At 47.7% G+C, this 12,463-nt stretch overlaps 2 protein-coding genes across 3 annotated transcripts in view; one reads left to right on the forward strand and one right to left on the reverse strand.

Moving 5' to 3' along the window:
• Positions 1 to 209: 209 nt before the first annotated feature.
• Dffa (DNA fragmentation factor, 45kDa, alpha polypeptide) lies at positions 210 to 10,537 on the reverse strand. Of its 2 annotated transcripts, none has more exons than XM_013035850.1 (6): positions 10,349 to 10,537; positions 7,271 to 7,432; positions 4,144 to 4,286; positions 1,628 to 1,817; positions 1,291 to 1,442; positions 210 to 499 (listed from the first exon to the last, which is right to left on the reverse strand). In XM_013035850.1, the coding sequence occupies exons 1-6, from the start codon at positions 10,482 to 10,484 to the stop codon at positions 287 to 289; spliced, it is 996 nt and encodes a 331-aa protein (XP_012891304.1). In that variant the 5' UTR covers positions 10,485 to 10,537; the 3' UTR covers positions 210 to 286. The 2 variants fall into 2 exon arrangements, with proteins under 2 accessions (XP_012891304.1, XP_012891313.1); XM_013035859.1 differs by having other exon boundaries at positions 427 to 499; positions 1,219 to 1,442.
• A 1,445-nt stretch (positions 10,538 to 11,982) lies between these two features.
• The window catches only part of Pex14 (peroxisomal biogenesis factor 14), a 148,418-nt gene continuing 147,937 nt past the window's right edge, over positions 11,983 to 12,463 (forward strand). The window contains exon 1 of the mRNA XM_013032886.1: positions 11,983 to 12,385. Within this exon, the coding sequence (XP_012888340.1) occupies positions 12,350 to 12,385 (36 nt within the window). The 5' untranslated portion in view covers positions 11,983 to 12,349. The remainder of the gene's footprint in view (positions 12,386 to 12,463) is intronic.

The raw sequence follows: 12,463 nt of genomic DNA on the forward strand, positions 1-12,463 counted from the left end.
ACAGGCGTGAGCCACAGGTGCCTGGCTTGGACAAGTATTTTTAAACACAGAACATGAACACAAGTACTTCTGAGGCGAAGACCTGCTAGTACAGCCCCATCATTTGAAGTAGGCGGAATAGCTTTTGTGGAGTTAGCATAAGCAAGGCTTCCAGCCGGTGCGAGGAAAACAAGCTGGAGGAGTAGAGCAGAATGCAGTAACAAAATAACGAGGAGGTTGGAGGTATTTACTGACAACAAAACCCAAGGCCAGCATGCATTCCTCCGCGGCAGGTTTCTGGCTGGAGCTATGTGGCATCTTGTCTAGCTCGTTTAGGGCTCTGCAGGTCCCTGGGCAGGGAATGGTTCCTGGCTGAAACATTGCGGAGGGATCGCAAGCTTTGCATCTGCTGTAGGCGCAGGGCGAGCTCCCGGTTACAGGCTTGCTGAACGGTTTCCGTCTTCTTTAGGTCCCAGTTCAAAGCCACAGCCAGTGCTTGGGGCTCTTCCTCAGAAACCAACTGCGACAAGAACAAAACCCATGAAAACCACTGCTCCTGTGCCCTCACCTGAGCTTCCACGGTTCTCTTTAGGAAAGCAAGTCAGGGTATATCTGCCCTGAAACATCAACTTTATTTTACTATGTGGCCACCTGCTGTCTCCCTTCCCCCACCCCCACCCTATTCAACATAACAGGAAACTGAGCTATGTTCAAGTAAATACAAGTTCCTTCCCTTCTGTCTACAACAGAGAGGTATTCAGGAGATGGGGGAGGAGGGGACAAGGACAAAGGTTAAAAGTAGCACCCGCTCATTGTCAAGCTTCTAGTTCTTTGGTCTAAAGATAGCCAGCACAAGATGATCCTTGCAAGTCAGCCTTATCTATTTGCTTATTTTTGGTGGTACCAGGGATTGAACCCACAATTCCACATATGCTAGGCAAGTGCTCTACCACTGTGCTGTATCCCCAGCCCTTAGTATGCCTTCTGATGTGCTATTCTGCAGGCCTTGGAATTAACTACTGGGTCTTTGTCCCATGACAACTAGCAGAGGCTGCCTCAGATGCCTGTACCTGCCCTCCCTGTCCGGTGTGGACCAGGGTGTAATGAGCTGAGGAAGTATACCCATTTTCTTGTAAAAGCCATCTTGATTAAAGGAGATATGTGTGAATGCTTTGGATGTACAAGGCCAAGCTGGCATCTATCATCCAGGGTCTGCAGAGGTGGGGAAGGAAATCCCACCATCTCTGCAGTCATGCTACATCTCCACAGCAAGTCTTCCTCCGCAGCTCAGAGTCCCTGATTCTCGCCCACCTCCAAATCCTGACTAGATAAACTCAGCTCTGGAGCCGGCTTCTCCTTCAGGGTGGTAAGGATCTGGCTTGTCAGAGCAATTTTGGAAGCAATCTCTCTGCCGCTGCCTGTGTCCACAGTATCCACTTCTTCGCTGAAGGCTGCTTTGGACTCTGCAAAGCAGACAGAGCAGAGATCAGCACGCTGCCAAACCACATGGCCACATAACCCATCAGGCAAGAGGGAAATGGCGCTACGGAGTTTTTGGCTGTCTTACTGTCTTCTCTTGAGGGAAGGAAGGCCCCTGAGTTTTCTGAATGTCCACCCCCACCCCCAGCCACCACAGTGGGTGCCCTACCTTTCTGCATGGACAAGATGCCACCCTCCTTCTCCAAAGCCTGGAGATAAAGCTCCAGAAGCTGCTTGGACTGGCGGGCTTCCTCTCTCTGGTCGAGGACCTGCTGAAGTGTGTTCTGAAGACCTTGGACAGTGACACAACTTTGGCCAAGTTCCTGAGCCAGGTCTGAACATGGTACGTCGATGAGCACCTGCAAAACCACCAGGACTCTAAACATGGAGCTCTTTCTCCCAAACATGTCCATTCAGAACTAACTCAGCCACTCAGTGACCTATTCTGGCTGGCTGAGGACCCAGAGAGAGGCACTCAACTCTTCCGAGATTATTCTAACATGGGAAAATGATGTCTTGATGCTTTATTAAAAACAAGATTAGACAGATACCAGTGGCTCACATCTGGAATCCTAACTAAAGATATTAGAAGATCCTGGTTAGAAGCCAGCCTGGGAAGTAAAAGACATCAAGACTCTTATTAACCAGCAAAATTGCCAGACTAAAGGTATGATTCAAGTGGTAGAACAGGAACTATGAACAAGAAAGCTGAGGGCTGGGAAGGTGGCTCAGTGGTAGAGTGCTTGCCTTGCATGCCTGAGGCCCTGGGTTTGATTCCTCAGCACCACATAAACAAAAAGAAAAAAGCCGGAAGTGGCACTGTGGCTCAAGCAGTACAGTGCTAGCCTTGAGCTGAAGAGCTGAGGGACAGCACCCAGGCCCAGAGTTCAGGCCCACGACTGGACCCAAAAATAAAAAAAATAAATAAAAAAAAAAGAAAGCTGAGCAAGAGGTCCTAAATTCAAGCACTGGCACTGGCAAAAAAAAAAAAAAAAAACCAATTTGTTTACAAAGCTATACATAAATGCGCACATGCACGCGCGAGCACACACACGCACACACTGAATCAATAGAAATGTTTTAAGCAGGGCTGGGAATGTGGCTTAGTGTTGCCTAGCATGCATGAAGCCCTGGGTTCGATTCCTCAGTACTACATAAACAGAAAAAGCTGGAAGTGGTATTGTGGCTCAAGTGGTAGAACACTAGCCTTGAGCACAGAGAGGCTCAAGGACATGAGTTCAAGCTCCAGGACTGGAAAAAAAAAAGAAAAGAAAAAGAAAGCGAAAGTTCCTCTAATGATTTTTTTTTGGGGGTTCGGTCGTGGGGCCTGAACTCTGGGCCTGGGAGCTGTCCCTCAGCTCTTCAGCTCAAGGCTAGCGCTCTACCACTTGAGCCACAGCACCACTTCCAGCTTTTTTCTTTTTGCTTATGTGGTACTGAGGAATCGAACCCAGGGCCTCATGCGTGCAAGGCAAACACTCTACCACTGAGCCACCTTCCCAACCCTCCTCTAATGATTTTAACATTAAATTTTTTTAGCTATACTTGTTCAGAGCTTTAAAATACTTTGTTTTAAAAATGCAACCTAAAGCAGGGAGCTAGTGGTTCATGCCTATATTCCCAGCTACTCAGGAGGCAGGCAGAAAAGTCCATGAAAGTCTTATCTCCAATTACCCACCAGAAATCCAGAAATGGATCTGTGGCTGAAGTGGTAGAGTGCTAGTCTTGAGCACAAAACCTCAAAGCCCTGAATTTAAGCCCTAGGGCTGGCACACACACACAAAAAAACTGTTGAGCAAAGGGGCCAGGCACCTGTAGCTACATCTGCGATGCAATCCTTTCTACTCAGTAGGTTGGGATATGAGGATCATGGTACAAAGCCAGCCAGGAAAGTTTGTGACTTTTTTTTTGGTCGGTTGTGGGGCTTGAACTTTGGGCTTGAGCGCTGTCCCTCAGCTTTTCAGCTCAAGGCTAGCGCTTTACCACTTGAGCCACATTGCCACTTCTGGTTTTCTGAGTGGTTTATTGGAGATAAGAGTTTCACGGACTTTCCTGCTTGGGCTGGCTTTGAACCAAATTCCTCAGATCTCAGCCTCCTAAGTAGCTAGGATTACAGGTGTGAGCCACCAGCCTGGTTATGAGACTCTTTATCTACAATTAACCATCAAAAAACTGGAAGTGGAGCTGTGACTCAAGTGGTACAGGGTCATCCTTGAGCAGAAACACTAAGGGCAAGAACCCAGGACTTGAGTTCAAACAATAACAAGCCAGCTGGGTGGCTCGTGCCTGTAATCCTAGTTACTCAGCAGGTTGTGATCTGGGGATCACAGTTCAAAGCCAGCCCAGGCAGGGAAGTCTTTGAGCCTCTTATCTCCAATTAGCCACCAGAAAAACGGAAGTGGTGCTGTGGCTCCAGTGTTAGAACACCTGACTTGAGCTGAAGAGCTCAGGGACAGCACCCAGACCCAGAGTTCAAGCTCCACAACTGACAAAAACAAACAAACAAACAAACAATTGCTGAGGCAAAGCACTTTCCTAGCTTGCACAAGGCCCTCCATTCAAATAGAGCACTGCAAACATGAGTAAATAAAAATTAAGCACTAAAGGCATCACTAGTACAATGCCTGGAAGGCTCATGGCAGGGTGGCAGAGGCCAGCTGAGGCTTCCGGTGGTGGAGGGCTTACTTGGAGGTCCTCTTCTGAGAGCAGGATGATGTTGGACAGATCTTCTTTCAGCTGCCTGGCCAGGTTCTTCCATTTCGCTCCAGCCCCACTGTCTGTTTCATCCACATCAAAAGACTCCTGGGAAATCCAAGCTGTGCCACCATCTGATAGAAGGAAAAAGAATGCTGGTCGCCATAAGTTCAAGCACTGTTTGTGTCTCTTCTGATGACACACAGACTTCCGGAAAATGAGTGTATCCTTCTAGACCACTCGGGACCATTCCACTAGGAGGACCCAAAGGAAAGCCAAGTCCCAGCTTAGGCTGTCATTTTCCTTCTTCTGACTTCAGTTTGTTTGTACATAACTGCTTTATATTCTTCGATGGCAAAAAGACACTTAACCCCAACGTCTGGCTCAAGGTCCTGCACCTCCCTTTCAATTATTTGTGTCTGGGTATTTTGTGTATATGTATGTGTGCTTTGAATTCAGGGCCTCACATATTGCTTGGGTTTTTTCAGTCAAGATTGGCCCTCTACCACATGAGCCATACCTTCCTGTCTGGCTTTTTGCTTTTTTTTGTTAACTGGATAAAAGAGTCTCATGAACGTTTCTGCCTGGGCTGGCTTTGAACCATGATCCTCATATCTTGGAGTAGCTAGGATTAGAGGCATGAGCCATCAGCACCCAGCTAAGGGTGTGTTGTTTCTGTACACTAAAACATTTATTTTCACTAGCATGTCTCCTGGGCGTGGTATTTGCCCATCCTTCATTGGAGCAAGCCACTGTTTGCTGCCTTTGGGCCCATGTATAATGGTGGCTGGTAGAGACATTGCTAAAGGGTGATATCCTTAACTTAGAGGCATACAAATGGACTTTCTTTTTTTTTTTTTGGGGTCCGGTTGTGGGGCCTGAACTCTGGGCCTGGGTGCTGTCCCTCAGCTCTTCAGCTCAAGGCTAGCGCTCTACCACTTGAGCCACAGCATCACTTCCGGCTTTTTTCATTTTGCTTATGTGGTGCTGAGAATCGAACCCAGGGCCTCAGGCATGTAAGGCAAGCGCTCTACCACTGAACCACCTTCCCAGCCCAAAATGGACTTTCTTAAAGATATTCCTTTAGTTCTTTGATCTTTTATCCCTAATATCAGTTGACTCTGAATCTCCAGTGATGATAACAGTGATAAGTAATAGTTCTTGAATCCCTATGTTGTGCCAGTTAAGACTGGTTGAGCATTACTAATGTGACACATTTGTTTTGGGTCCGGTTGTGAACTCTGGGCCTGGGCGCTGTCCCTTAGCTCTTCAGCTCAAGGCGAGTGCTCTACCACTTGAGCCACAGCGCCACTTCCGACCTTTTTTTTTTGCTTATGTGGTGCTGAGGAATCAAACCCATGGCCTCATGTATTCAAGGCAAGCGCTCTACCACTGAGCCACCTTCCCAGCCCACTAATGTGACACATTTGATAAAGACTGGAGACATTCTTGTTTGTCACAGCTGAGTCAGAGGTTTAGCACTGCACCCAGAGGTAAGAGAATGGGTGTTATAGCTAAAGGTTCTACAAAGTACACAGCAACCTCTCCACTACTGAATTTTTCTGGGCTCTAATGTTAATAGCATCATTGAAAACTGGTTTGATTATATTAGCCTTACAACAGTACTAGGAGACAGGTCCTGTAATTTTTTTTCTGTAGGTCCTGGGGTTTGAACTCAGGGCATGGGCACTGTCCCTGAACTTTTTTGTGTACAAGGTTAGCTTTCTTCCTTTTGAGCCATAGTGCCACTTCTAGCTTTTTCTGAGTAGTCTATGGGCTCAGGCTCTGAGTAGTCTGCTCTGTCTGGTTTTGAACCACGATCCTCAGATCTCAGCCTTCTGTGTAGCTAGGATTATAGGTGTGAGCCACTGGCACTGGCTTGTAATTATTATGACAGTAAGGAAGTAAGAGGTAATGCAATTTGCCCAGGTCACCTAACTAATAAATGGAAGAGCCAAGATTTAGGCCTTAGCAGCCTGACTCCATTCCAGCTTATCATATTGATTTCTCTGCCATGCTGCATTTTAGTTGCTGTCAGTATATTAGTTGATTGAGAACCGTGTCTCATTCATCTTTATCCCCAGGACTTAGTTCTGTGTCTGGCACATAGAAGGTGCTCAGATGAACACTTATTGCATAAGTGCTTTGACAACCACACAACAATAACCAGGTTGTTACCAGTGCAGCAAAATGAATCATGAGATCAATAATGCTAGGGAATAAATTGGAACCACAATGAGATACCACAGCACTTCAGTGGCTACTATCAAAAAGCAAAAGACAGCAGTCACTGGTGGCTCACGCTTGTAATCTTAGCTACTCAGGAGGCTGAGTTCTGAGGATTATAGTTCCAAGTCAGCCTGAGGAGAAGAATCCCACAGATGCTTATCCATAATTAACCAGGAAAATACCACAAGTGGAAGTATGGCTCAAATGGTAGACAGCCAGTCGTGAGTGAAAAAGCTAATAAGCAAAAGCATAAGGCCCAGAATTCAAGCTGCAGTACTGGGGAAGAAGAAAAAATAAAAAAAAGAAAAGAAAAAGAAAAAGACAATGTGGAGAATCCTTACACAGTGTGGTGTAAATATAAATTAGTATAATCATTTAAAAAATCATGGACTGGGCGCCAGTGGCTCACACCTGCAATGCTAGCTACTCAGGAGGCTGAGATCTGAGGATCATGGCTTGAAGCCAGCCCAGGCAGCAAAGTCCATGAGACTCTTTTTTTTTTTGGTCTGGTCGTAGTGCCTGAATTCTGGGCCCGGGCGCTGTCCCTCAGCTCTTCAGCTCAAGGCTAGCGCTCTACCACTTGAGCCATAGCGCCACTTCCGGCTTTTTCCTTTTTGCTTATGTGGTGCTGAGGAATCGAACCCAGGGCCTCAGGCAAGCAAGGCAAGAGCTCTACCACTGAGCCAACTTCCCAGCCTTCCACGAGACTCTTATCTCCAATAAACTACTCAGAAAAAGCCAGAAGTGGTACTGTGGCTCAAGTGGTTGAGTGCTGGCCTTGAGCAAAAGCTCAGGGACAGCACCCAAGCCCAGAGTTTAAGCCCCAGGACTAGCAAAAACAAAAAAATCATGGTAGATGTGGTGTATTTATATGGCTAGCTTTTCTTACCTGAATTGTTGTATGTCCACTTTTCATTACAAGCCAAAGCCACAAACTTAGTATTGGAAGGAAGACAAAGGAAGTAATCATCATCATCCACTATGGTGCCATCTTCTGCCAGGACCAGGGTGATTGGTGTCAGGTTCTTATCAATGGCCAGAATCTCACAGGCTGAGAAGAGAAAATGATTTACCACTAAGTATATCTGTATATATTTGTATTTTACCTGTCCTAATACTCTCAATATTCTGCCCTCAGAGCTGCGTAGAATTCCTGCTCAATAATAACCACTATGGTAACAACTATATAGCTATTACCACTTATATAGTATTTACATATGCCCACACTGTTCTAAATACTTTTCATGTAAAAAAAAAATCAATCCTGCCGGGCGCTGGTGGCTCATGCCTATAATCCTTGATACTCAGGAGGCTGAGATCTAAGGATCTCGGATCAAAGCCAGCCCAGGCAGGAAAGTCCGTGAGACTCTTATCTCCAATAAACCACCAGAAAACCGGAAATGGCGTTGTGGCTCAAGTGGTAGAGTGATCGCCTTGAGCTGAAGCCACAGGGACAGTGCCCAAGCCCAGAGTTCAAGCCCCACGACTGACAAACAACAACAACAAAAAAAATCAACCCTATAACACAGGTATTATGATCCCCCTCCCCTTTTTTTGTGCCAATCCTGGGGCTTGAACTCAGGGCCTGGACACTGTCCCTAGGCTTCTTTTGCTCAAGACTAGCACTCTACCACTGGAGCCACAACTTCACTTCTGCTTTTTTGGTAGTTTAGTGGAGATAAGAGTGTCACAGACTTTCCGACCTGGCTGGCTCAAACTGTGATCCTCAGATTTCAGCCTCCTAATAGCTAGGATTACAGGTGTAAGTCATCAGTGACTGACTTTTCAGTGGTCATTGTAAGTTCTCTTATGTGTCAATATGGGAGGGGAAAGGAGAGAAGGAGGGAGGGAGAGGGGAGAGGACTCCCCCCCCCCCTTTTCTGCACCAGTTCTGGCCCACAGGAACTATAAGATGCAGATGCTTAAAGTTTAGGATCTTTTCATTTTCTTTTTTAAAAAATTTGTGCAAAGGGTGGTTTTCACTGTAGTACTTCCACAGATGCATACAATGTATTTTGCTAAAGGTTATCCAATTACATTCTCCTTTTTAAACAGTATTTAGTGGGCTTTATTATGTTATCAGCTCTCTCTCTCTCTCTCTTTTCCTCTCTCCCTCCCTCTCTCCCCCCCTCTTCCTGCTGTCTTAGGGTTTGAACTCTGAGCCTGGGTGTTGCCTCTGAGTTTTTTTATGCTCAAGGCTAGTGCTTTACCATTTGATCTGCAGATCCACTTCTGGTTTTTGTGGTAGTTAACTGGAGTCTCATGAACTTTTATTGCCTCAGCTGGCTTCAAACCATGATACTCAGATTTCAGACTCCTGAGTAGCTAGATTACAAGCGTGAGCCACTGGTGTCTGACTCTCACCCTTTTTTTTTCTCCTTTTGAGACAGGACCTATATGTATTCTAGGCTGGTCTCAAACTTTGTGTATGAGCTGGAACTGGGGCTTGAACTCAAGGCGTCAATGTTTTGCTTAGCTTCACTGTTCAAAGCTGGTATTTTACCACTTGAGCTATATTTCAACTTCCTGCTTTTTGCTGGTTAATTGAGATAAGAGTCTCTTAGAGGGCTGGCAATGTGACTTAGTGGTAGAGTGTTTGCCTAGCATGCCTGAAGCCTGGGTTCAATTCCTCAGTACCACATAAACAGAAAAAGCCAGGAATGGCGCTGCTAGCCTTGAGCAAAAAAGAAGCTCAGAGACAGTGCCCTAGGCCCTGAGTTCAAGTGCCAAGACTGGCAAAAGAAAAAAAAAAAGTCTCTTAGATTTGTCTAACCAGACTGACTTCTAACAGTGATGCTTACAACTCATCCTCCTGAGTAACTAGGAATATAGGCCCACCACCAGTGCCAGGCATTGGTCTTAAATTCTTTTGAGATTCTCCTGCTTCAACCTCCAGAGTGCTGGGATTATGGGTGTGAGCCACATCACATCATAGTATCTTTTCATTTTTACTATCACTGAGCCAAAAGCTTTCTCCAAGGTTAGGTGTACCATCCCGTTGAATGACAGTAATGCCTAAAGCACTAACAAGCCTGGATTAAGAGACTACAAATATATGTCAGCAATGCTGTCACTCAAAATAGAACAGCTAGCCTCCTATAGACCCAGCTGCAGAGAACACACACCTCTGTGCCAAGGACATCCAGCTAGTGCACCAAGGGGCATTAAAATTGAAGTAACCCAATGCCAGGAAAAAAATACATCAACAGTGATGTGGCAAAATCCATGTCACCAAACCATTTAGAGAGCTTGGGTCACTCGTAGGCCTGATATCACCTATAAGGTATCTGTTGTGCCTTGGTGACAGGGGAAACACTGCCAGCACTAACACAAATGCATGTGGCTGGCTCACACGTTAAGCCTGCAGAACTTCTTTGGATACATAATTTGTTGCTATAGGCTAATAACAATTGTAAGTCATTTGAATATATTATCTCATTTGAAAATCCCAACAACCCTTGGCAGCAGGGCTGGAAATATACCTAACTGGCTGATGAGATAATTAAAAACCAGAGGTGGTTAATTAAGTGCAAGGTCAAGCAGTAGGGATGGGGTCAGTCCCAGAACATCTGGACCCCACAGTCTCTCTGATGATGGACCCGTTGGAGCTGATGGTGGAGCCCGGGCAGGGTTTGCCCTAGGGCCCGCCTTTCATCAATCGGAGTGGCAGGAATACATGAAGCTCTGTTTGAACCACAATCGGGATTATTTTAAGCCAGACACTCAGCGGAGCCAGTGTTGATTTGTACTTTGCTCCTCGTCTTCATTTCTCCCATCGCTAGTCTCACAAGAGGCTAAGTTAAAGTGCCTGAAACCTGTCAATCACGCTGATCCACCTCGGCTATTTCTGTCCCGGGACTCCAGCCCAAGTCACCTTCCCCGGCTATCCCCCCTCTCCCCCCCAGGCCCCGCCGGACAAGTTCATCCTCATCCCAGCCTCGAGTTCAAGTCCCGGTCCCGTGCCAACCTTTGCTCCTGAGCTCCTCGAGGCAGGAGGCTGCTACGCCGTGCTGTTCGCGGCTGTGGTTGCGACGCAGCAGACACGGCTTGAGAGGTCGGGGATCGCCGGGATCCGGGGCGCCGGAGCCCCGAGCCACCTCCATCCCCTCAAGGTGGAACCGGACGTACTCCGGGAAATAACGCCGAGCTGGGAGCGGCCCGCCCGCCTCCACTCCCTCCTGTGGCATGCCGGGAGATGTAGTTTTCTTCTCAGCAAATCACGCGTTAGGCCAAAGGCACGCTGGGCAATGTAGTTCTAGTTGCTGCTAATCACGTGCGGCCCTGGAATTTGACGGGAGTCGTCCTCTCTGAGTTCAATCCCGAAGACGAAGACGTCGGTGCTGGAGTTGGCTGGTGCTTGTTGGTTTTTATTGGGTGATGCGCGGTGGAACTCAGTGTCATGCACACTAGGTGTATGCACTACCACTGGACTGCATCCTCAGTCCTGCTTTTAACCCTTATTTAGGAGTCTCAATGGCACATTCAGAAATGAGTTACATAGGGATTTATTTTGCATAGTCAAGCGCATGCATACATGTGCACCCTTGAATTTGTACTGCATCCTTAACTACAGATGCACATGCATACTTTTGATACTTAAATAAAAGTTGGTCAAGCCGGGCGCTGGTGGCTCATGCCTGTAATCCTAGCTACTCAGGAGGCTGAGATCTGAGGATCACGGTTCAAAGCCAGCCCAGGCAGGAGAGACCGTGAGACTCCTATCTCCAATAAACTACCAGAAAACCGGAAGTGGCGCTGTGGCTCAAGTGGTAGAGCGCTCGCCTTGAGCTGAAGAGCTGAGGGACAGCACCCAGGCCCAGGTTCAGGCCCCATGACTGGACCCCCCCCCCAAATGTGTAAATATAGAAATACACTAAAAAAAACTACAGTAGGCTATTGTTTTATACCACATTCTTGCTCTGGGATTGCCCAAGGGTAGAGAATTTGCTTAACATCTATTTTATGTGTGGCTTGATTCTAGAAAATAAATAGAAATGGACATTATGAATACTTATCCGGAGCTGGGAATGTGGCTTGGTAGAGTCCTTGCATGAAGCCCTGGGTTCGATTCCTCAGTACCACATACACAGAAAAAGCCGGAAGTGGTGCTGTGGCTCAAGTGGTAGAGTGCTAGCTTTGAACACAGAGAGGCTCAGGGACAGTGCTCAGGCCCTGAGTTCAAGCCCCAGGACTGGCAAAAACAAAAAACCCAAAAAACTTATTTTGAAAGCCAGACATGGCGGTACTCTTGTAATCCAGCACTCAGGAGGCAGAGGCAGGAGGATTGTGAATTTAAAGCCAGCTTGGGCTACATAGGTCCCCCCAAAAGCCAACCAACAGAACAAAAAAAGAAATCTAATAATTCAGCCGCCGTAAGGGTATGTAGTGGATCTGCAACCAGACATAGAGCTCCACGCCCAGGCTGGGAAATGAGGGAAACGAGGCCTGGACATGGGCATTCTGCCATCGAAGTCAAGGCCGCCTGGGGACGCCTTCCTTCTAGAGGGAAACCTCACCGACCGTGGTGTCGTAACTGCGTGCGTGTGGGTTTGTCCCGGGCTCGCAGGCGGCTGGGCGGGTCCTGGCCTGGCTGGACTCCAGAGCCTACAGAAGTTTCTGGCAAATACCAGGCACTCGGAATGTTACGGAACGACTGAAGACTAATTTCCATGCTTCTTCACATTCGTTTATCATCACATTCATTTACTACTTAGGGTCCACGATGGGGACGCGCAGACCTTTAACCCGAGAATAACGACCATCCACACACGTGATGGCAAGGTTACCGCCGCCGACTCCGGACCGCACGGCGACGCACGCGCGTGCCAGGTCCCGCCCTCTGGCCCCACGCCAGTGCCCCCATCGACCGGCTCAATCCCTTCTGCTTTGGTCTGGGCCGCTGAGCGAGAGCGAGGGCACTTGGGAGAAATCTCGCCCCGCGGCGGTTGATTAGTTAGGCCTCCGAAAGATGGCGTCCTCGGAGCAAGCTGAGCAGCCGAACCAGGTACGGGGAGTTGAACGGCTCCGCGGCGGCGGCGGCCCCAGCTGGAGGGGGCGCTCGGCGGACGGCGGGCTGAGGGCG

The sequence above is a fragment of the Dipodomys ordii genome, unplaced genomic scaffold, assembly GCF_000151885.1.
Source record: "Dipodomys ordii isolate 6190 unplaced genomic scaffold, Dord_2.0 Scaffold6, whole genome shotgun sequence".
NCBI classification, from domain to species: domain Eukaryota; kingdom Metazoa; phylum Chordata; class Mammalia; order Rodentia; family Heteromyidae; genus Dipodomys; species Dipodomys ordii.